The following is an 8,936-nucleotide window of genomic DNA, read 5'->3' as shown; positions in this document are numbered from 1 at the left end:
AAAAGCTTACTTCTCTATATATCAGTTATTGATATATTAAAAATCATAAAATTTGAATTTTAAAATTTAAATTTCAAAAGAAAACTAACAAAATTAATTTTGTAATTAAAAGTATAAGTAAAACTGTAAGTACATATATTACTACTCATAAATAAATAAAAGTATAAGTAAATTATAAATACGTGTATCATTACTCGTAAATAAATAAGAGGAGAGCATATTCTAAAAATACTTAAGGGCTTATTTGTTTTTAGAAATGAGATAAGATGAATTGAGATTAAAGTTAAAATGTTAAATACAATATTATTAGAATATATTTTTTAATATTATTTTTGGTTTGGAATTTGAAAAAATTGAATTGTTTATTTTATTTTACGTAAGAATTTAAAAAAGTTATAATGATAAGATGAATGAGGTGAAATGAAATGTTTTTTTGAAAATAAACAAGACTAAATGATTTCTCGTAATTTACAAACATGTGGCAGGTAACCGACAATGCTAGGATTGCAACTGCAGACCTCACGTTGTCTAGCTTCTTGTTCTTTTCCACGCTTCCCCATCTTTGTTGGTTGTCTTTCTATAACCGTAGGGTTGTAACTGCAGAGTGGACAGAGGACGCTGACTTTTCTCATGTTGTCACCTTACTTCACTCCGCCATCTAACGTGGGCATTCGACTTCGTCGCCGAAGTTCTCTCATCTCTGCCTGTCTCCGTCTGCCTCGCTAGCTCTCTCTCTCTCTCTCTCTCTCTCTCTCTCTCTCTCTCTCCCTGTGGAAGTGGAGGGAATTCGTCTTCGGGGACAATCACGGGGCCGCTGCAACTCCAAAAAAGAGTATTATTATTGCATGGCTCCATTTGAGGTACTGCTGCCTCTTGAATTCATTGCAAAATGGCTTCATTTAATGAATGATTTCCCCTTTAGATTTTGTCTCCGAGTTTCGAATTTATTTGTTGTTGTTCCTTCGCATGTTTCGGATTTATTTATCGCAAATAATTATCAGTTCTTAAATATCTTGATGAATATTGTTCGGAAACTTCCCCAAAAAGATTAAGTTTTTATTTCCTTTTGTGCGAGTTTTGATTAACTGATCTGCTTAGAACTTTGATGCGTCTGTTCAAATGATCATATACGTAATGTAATTAAAAGTAAAAATATTTGGGATATATGTGCCCAAATTATACGTCGATTTTGTGTGACTTCTTGTTCTGAAAAGAACGAGGTCCAGCTCTTAACGCATGCAATCAAAATCATGAACTTGGGCTAACACACGTACGGTGCTTTAATTCCCAGTTTTTTTTTTTTTTTTTTTTTTTTTTTTTTTTTTTTTTTTTTTTTTTTTTTTTTTTTTTATCTTTTTTTGAGTCTTTATCGATCGGACCCCAGGCTGTGAATCATAGGGACCACGCGCGACCGTACGAAAACGTTTTTAAGTTTAAAGGCTAGCTGAAGGCTTCTCTTTCTTCCATTGAAGCTTTAAGCAAGATAGACGCACCACATGTTAAACATTTCCCTGAGAAACATTTTCCATGATATTCATTCGTTTGTTTTCCTTTTTAGTTCTGAAGATTATACGAATCCTTCACAATTTTTATCAGGGATTTATACATGTTCTCATACAGATTTTTGTTGCTGAAAACCATTCCTCTGCCACCCGAGACTATTATTATTATTATTATTTTTATTAAGTAATGGTTTAGATAGTGAGACGAGATGAGATAAGATAATTTTAGATGAATTGAATTAAATATTATTAAAATATTATTTTTTAATATTATTATTATTTTAAAATTTAAAATAATTAAATTATTTATTATATTTTATGTAAAAATTTAAAAAAATTATAATAATAAAATCATGTTATAAGATGGATGAAATCTGCTCTATATCCGAGCAGTAAACTCGCAAGAACAGTGCATGTCCTTTGTCATGATGAATTCAGGTCTTAGATTATTCTTTGTTTCCTATTGGTTATGCAGAACTCAATCAAGCTTATGCATAATATAGAAGAATATAAAATCTTGATATAGTCTTGAAAAAATACTACAAATGGGGGATCTTTTCTACTGTGAAATTCTAGAACACATTCAGGTAACTTAATAAGGGGTATGCATCCAAACATCTTGTTTGTAGTGACCCATTGCGCCAAGTCATGCGCTCATCGATTTTGATGTTGATGAATTTTTTTAGTGAACCATTCCTGGAAGGACTCCAATAAGGAGTTGATATCTGTGAGTATATTGAGAATGGACCAATCCGGAGAGGATGAATGTCTCTCTAGTTATTCGTACGATCTTCTGTACGAAATTAACATAAGATAGAGAATCAACGTCACAGAAGAATTTTGTTTAGTAAAAATAACAAAATTGTTAATGCATAAAAATCGGTACAAAAGGCCAGAACAAAAAAAAAAAAAAAAAAAAAAAAAAAAAAAAAAAAAAACAAAAGAGTCATCTCAGTCCATGATGATGGTTCAGACATTGATACGATACTTTTCACGGTCATCTATAAAATAAATGGAATCTCACAAAGTGACGTCAGGTATTTTTTTAATGTTTTATTTCATTCTTTTCATTTTTTATTTTACTCGTACCCTCAATTCCCCTCCCCCAACTTTCATTTTTTCTATTATTTTTCTCACTTCCCCCTCACAGTCTCCCTCCCCCCACTCACTATCTCAGAGCGAGCCCTCTTCCAGATAGAGGCATGTTCATCAATTCACCCGTGCCTCATTCCTATCGAGTCTCCGATAGCCCAGACGACGTCAACGACAGCCCTTTACCACATTCTCTATGTTTAGTTGTTGAGAAAATGAAAGGAAAAATTTTGTTTGTTTGTTGTGAAAATGAAAGAAAAATAATATTTGTTTTCTATTTATTGTTGAGAGGGAAAATCGCAACTTGTTCTTGTTGTGTTGTTGAGAAAATAAATGGAAAATAAGATTTATTCTGTATTTAGTTGTTGAGAGGGAAAATCCTAATATGTTTGGTTGTTGAGAAACTTGCAAAGGAAAATAGAATGAATATAAGTGAAAGAGAGACTGTGAGAGAGAGAGGTCTGTTGTTTGTTGCTGGTGAGGGATGGAAACAATGGCAACGACGTTGACGTCAGTTGTTTTCTAGGGTTGGCTCTGACAAACGCACTGACTCTTTGCTAGGGACAACGGCGTGGGTTTGCTACAAGGAAGGGAGGGGGAGGGAAAAGGGGGATTGGGGATTGGGAGGGAAAAAAAACAAAAAAGGAAAAAAAAAACTTAACTGGATGTGGTAGTGACTTGTTGGATCCATTTGTGGGATCCCTATGTGTCTTTAGCAGTCCTCTAAAATAAATTCTAAATAAACATATAAAAATAAATATAAAGATACAAAGATTTATGTAGTTCGGTATAAAAACTTATGTCCACGGAGTGTTTGGGGGCAAAATCTACTATATTAGGCGATTTAAAATCTCTCATAGCCTTACATATCTCTCAATACAATGAAAGAATTTAGGATTATGGGAGGTTGAAGATAATGCCTCCCTTGAGAGAAAATCTTTTGGAGTGACTGTGCATGCATGGTGGAGTTTATATGTAGATATATAAGTGGTAGAGAGGCATCCCGATTTGTAGAGATCTCTTACTTTTTATAGAGGTTTATTTTATTCCTTAGAATGATTGAGTCATACTTGTCTTATGAAGTTTTTTTCTTTTAAGAGTCTGATTTAACTTCCTTTATCTCTTTTTGGCTTTATCTCTTGATTTTATTTTTTCCTATTTTTATGATAGATTTTTAATGGGCCGGATCCAGTCAACTTTATCTCTAACAAAAATATTTACTGAAAATGGTGGCTCGAAAGAGAGATTTTCACAAACAATGCAGATATAATGGTTTAGTTTTCTGGCAATATTTTGGTGCTGTCCCTTTTCTTTTCTTTCAGTGAGTTCAGTATCAGCCATCTCAATTTAGACATTTTTTTTTTAATATAGGCATATCCTTGGTTGTCCCTTCAGATGAGTAATGGTACTTTTGGATATTAGGCACCATATATAGAATTAAAATTTATCAGTTCCATTAATATTGCTCCAGTACTCGTCACTTGGGTCCCTAAGAATCCTGTATATATGCAAGGAAGTTTGGACCTGATAGTTAAGTTTACGTAAACAACATAATCCACTCAGTGACCTTTATATGACATATTGGCTATTGCGGTGGATCTGGGAGTCTGTTGATCCCCCTTTTCGTCTTCTTTTTGGTTTCAGCTGGATTAAAATCATTTGCATGTTTTATTATGTTGTAATTATGATATATAGAACATCAATCAATCTGTGTATGATCTGATAGGATTGGTTCTTTTGTTTTAAGGGTAACTTTTCATCTCTTACACTAGAGATTACTCCGGTCCTTGCTTGTAATAAAGTCGATCGTGTAGCTTGGTCAACAAGAGTACTAATCAAACTGCTCAGATTGGTTGAGCATATTTATACAGAACTTATTCTCACTGTACCGTTGTGATAAGAGAATTAACTCTTAATAGTTAGCATCATGATGTTAGAGATTCCCTTAAATGGGATATATGTAACAGTTGTCACATGAATAACCTCTTTCGATTTTTTAGTATTTTGGTGAGTCTCATCCTCATTTGTTCAAATTAAACCTTTAACATTTATATTTACCAAAAGAAATTAAACCTTTAATATCTTGACTTCTATAGGCAGTGATATTTCGAATGTTGAATAATTTTTCTGACGAAAGCTATCTATAACCGTATAACATCCCAATAGATACAAGATTCTATAAACTCTGACTGCATTTAGTTAAGGTTGATGTAATACAAAATAAACAAGAATAAATATAGATAGAAGTTACTGTTGGGAGCAACTATTTTACACAGTACATGATATAGCATCATCTAGACCACACATCTGTCTAAAATAAAAAAGTAAAGAATTAAAAGCAGCCATATAATGAGTGTAAAATATACACTGCTACAATAACTTCTCTTTAGTATTATTTAATAAACAATGGTGGCACTGTACACACTGAGAGAACAGATGATGTACAGGGGAAAAAGTTTTTTTTGACTTTGTTTTTTTGCAACAATAATACATCAACCTGAAATTACACAGTACACCAACATAGAAATATCTATTCAAAGCATCTCTTGGATGGTCTCCCATTGTTCCAGATAGGTCAAGACGGGGTCTTTGTTTTTAGAGATGAGACGAGATAAGATGAGATGAGATAACTTGAAATTAAAATTAAAAAGTTGAATAAAATATTGTTAAAATATATTTTTTAATATTATTTTTGTTTTGAAATTTGAAAAAGTTGAATTATTTATTTTATTTTGTGTGAAAATTTAGAAAAGTTGTAATGATAATATGAGATGAGATGAGATGAGATATTTTTTAAAAACAAACGAGACCTTAAGTTCTCTCGGGAATCTCTCACGGCCTGGAATCCTTGGAATGGGGTATCTGCTATTACATTTTCTATCTTTTATATTTATGCCACTTATGCAAGGCTCAGGGACCATGCATGGATGCCAAAAGACCTCGCAGTACTTACTACAGAGAGATGCATCTAAATATTGGTGAAATAATATATAGTAACAGATTTCTGTCCTTAATATGAGTTACAAAAATATTTTTCCTTAGAGCTCTTATTTGAATGGCATTCAATGCCATTGATTAGATGGAAGGAGGTATTATAATTTACATGAAAAACTCTGCATTTTTTGGCCGGCAATTAACCTTTCTGCCATGATCTCCTTGTAAGAAGTTTCTATGGCATTTGAGGGTTCTCGCCCTTGTTCTCTTTGTTCTATAGATTAATTTGTGCTGACATTGAAACATTTCGATGAGGTTCCTACTGCCACATTATTTGCTACCTGTATTTGGGTAATGTGTCGGTACTTCTTTAGACCAAATTTTGACAGAAACACATGTATAGAAGCTGGGAATACTTTACACTGGAGCTCAATAAGGCTGTCTAGAATGACGAGTATTAAGTTAATTCCTGCAAATTTTCCATCTATCTGTTAAGAAGGGATTGCTTATGCTTAATTGATTGAACTAAAAACTTTCTTTCTGTAAGCATTTTCTTCTCTTCACATTGTCCAATGCTGGCCATTGCGGCTAGATTCTACATTAATCTGTTCATAGGGGTAATTATTTTAGTGTCCCTGACATATATGTTCATTTCATGCAGTTGATTGAAATTGGAAGAGCTGTGATTTTTCCAGTAGCTGAATTGGCACAAACGTGTTAATTAGGACTTCTCCTAATCATTTTCCTTCAAGGCATGGCTCCACGACCTCTCCGCCTGAAGTCCAGACGGCCACCGCCTAAGTTCCTTTTCATCACGCTCCTGATACTTATTCCTATTTGTGTGATTGGAATTTTCTCTCATGGCCAGAAGATATCCTATCTTTTCAGACCACTATGGGACAAACCGCCTCCCCCCTTCAAACGCATTCCACACTATTATGCTGAAAATGTATCAATGGGCCACCTCTGCCGCCTTCATGGCTGGTCATTGCGGTCCCAACCCCGCAACGTTTTTGATGCCATCATCTTCAGCAATGAATTGGACATACTGGAGATCAGGTGGCGTGAGCTTTATCCCTATGTCACAAAATTTGTAATCCTCGAGTCCAATACCACTTTCACAGGCATTCTCAAACCGATCTTCTTTCGTTCAAACAAGGCTCGATTTGCTTTTGCTGAGAGGAAAATTGTCCATGATGTGTTCTCTGGTCAACTTGCAGCTCGCGAAACAAATGATGATCCATTTGCACTTGAGGCTCAACAACGCAGGTTTATGACTGGGTTACTTCGCCGTGCGGGGATTTCCTATGGTGACGTTCTTATCATGTCAGATACCGATGAGATACCAAGCCCAAATACCTTGAAACTAATGCAATGGTGTGATGGGGTGCCACCTGTAATGCATCTCGAGCTCAGGAACTATATGTATTCATTTGAGTTCCCGGTGGACTACAGCAGCTGGCGAGCCACAACCCACATCTATGGCCCTCACACCTTTTACCGGCACTCGCGCCAAACTGACCTTATCTTCTCTGATGCCGGATGGCATTGTAGCTTTTGCTTTCGGCGTATTCAGGAGTTTGTGTTTAAGATGACTGCTTATAGCCATGCAGATCGTGTGAGGCGGAGAGACTTCTTAGATCATTCAAGAATTCAGAAGCTCATTTGCAGGGGTGATGATCTATTTGATATGCTACCTGAAGAGTACACATTTCAGGAGTTGATTAAAAAGATGGGATCAATACCCCGCTCAGCTTCTGCAGTTCATCTACCTGCCTACTTGATAGAGAATGCAGATAAGTTTGGGTTCCTTCTCCCAGGGGGATGTTTAAGAAAACCAGAATGAAACTTAGGTTTCTGGCTGGCTATCCAATGGAAACAAATTTTGGATTCAGTACAGTATGGAACTTAGGTTTTCCTTGCCCTGTTTCTTTCACCATAAGAATCCTTAATGCCTGAAAGTTTTTGGGTCACTTCACTTGGATGCGCCTCTGCTAAGACACTTGAACAATTAGCTAGCGTTAGGACAACTTTTCCCGCATAAATTAGTGAGCTACAAAGGGATGCTAGCTCTTTGATCGAAACTCACGAGTCCTGTGCTATTGTAGAAGATTTCTTGTGTATATATTTAGAGAAATTATAGTTGTAGACTTGCAATCGTAAGTGCGTAAGCTCTGTGTAATCACTTTAAAAATAAATAAATAAATATGAGACCCATGGACCATGGTACATGTGGCTGAGGGGAATGCTAAAAATAAATAAATAAATATGAGACCCATGGACCATGGTACATGTGGCTGAGGGGAATGCCTCCGAAAAGATCGAGAAAGTGACCTATTGAACAATATTGCGCACCAGAAAATTTGCATGACTAGGTTGATTGTTTACGTGAAAACTATCAAAATGTATATAGCAATCAAGAGGCATCATCCACAGGAGAGAAAATACTCAAGGGTTTGATCCGTTATAGCTTGGGGTTGCTGGCCACTTCAAAAACATACAGAATTGCTAGCGTTCGTTAAACGCCGGCAACTGTCCAGAAACACGCCGCTAATTAATTAGCGGCTATTTTTTGTGGCGTAACCATCCGCCAATAATGGATGGTCGGTATTTTCACATACCGGCGTTTTTTCAAATGCCGGTACTTGAAAATCTCATTAGCGGCGTTTGTATACAATTTAGCGACATTTCTTTAAACGTCGTCAGCTTTCCTAAATTAGCGGCGTTTATCGAAACGCCGCCATTAGTTCATTGCCAACCCATTGCAAAAAAAATAGCGGCGCTACAATAAACGCTGCTACTAGTACATTGTCGGCGCATCATATAAATTGACGACATTTATTTAAACGCCACCAATAGTACGTTGGTGACACATTAAATACATTAACGACGTTTATCTAAACGCCGCAACTAATACAGATAACAACGTTACAATAAAAGCTGCTGCTAGTATGGTGTCGATGCATCATATAAATTGGTGGCATTTATTTAAACACCACTAATAGTACGTTGGCAACACATTGAATAAATTAACACCATTTAGCTAAATGCCGCCTCTAATTCAAATAGTGGTATTACCAGAAACGCCACCACTAATATAAATAGCGGAGTTACCATAAACGCCGCTACTAATACATTGTTGGGGCATCATATAAATTAGCAGTATTTATTTAAACATCACCAATAGTACGTTGGGACACAATTATTAAATTAACGGCATCAATTTAAACGCCACTACGAATACGTTATCGGTGCATTGCATTAATTAACGACGTTTAGATTAACGTACCAATAATATGATATACTACAATAAAAAAAATATAATATATAAATTAATAATAAATATCATATAATGATTCATTATTCATATAATAAAAAAAATTACAAATCAAATCACATGAAAGTGAT

At 35.2% G+C, this 8,936-nt stretch overlaps 1 protein-coding gene across 1 annotated transcript; it reads left to right on the top strand.

Annotated features, from left to right (window-relative positions):
- The first annotated feature begins 470 nt into the window (after nucleotides 1-470).
- LOC121252816 (beta-1,4-mannosyl-glycoprotein 4-beta-N-acetylglucosaminyltransferase-like) lies at nucleotides 471-7,741 on the top strand. Its single transcript, XM_041152638.1, has 2 exons — nucleotides 471-860; nucleotides 6,190-7,741. Exon 2 carries the CDS (start codon nucleotides 6,283-6,285, stop codon nucleotides 7,372-7,374), a length of 1,092 nt encoding a protein of 363 aa, XP_041008572.1. The 5' UTR covers nucleotides 471-860; nucleotides 6,190-6,282; the 3' UTR covers nucleotides 7,375-7,741.
- Nucleotides 7,742-8,936: the final 1,195 nt, after the last annotated feature.

The sequence above is a fragment of the Juglans microcarpa x Juglans regia genome, chromosome 2S (assembly GCF_004785595.1).
Source record: "Juglans microcarpa x Juglans regia isolate MS1-56 chromosome 2S, Jm3101_v1.0, whole genome shotgun sequence".
Classification (NCBI taxonomy): Eukaryota; Viridiplantae; Streptophyta; class Magnoliopsida; order Fagales; family Juglandaceae; genus Juglans; species Juglans microcarpa x Juglans regia.
The sequence above is the reverse complement of the archived record's forward strand: the minus strand, read 5'-3'. Positions and strand labels throughout refer to the sequence as shown.

Bases quoted from the DNA above. Each gene is read 5' to 3' on its own strand.
- LOC121252816 (XM_041152638.1), top strand. From the start codon at position 6,283: ATGGCTCCACGACCTCTCCGCCTGAAGTCCAGACGGCCACCGCCTAAG.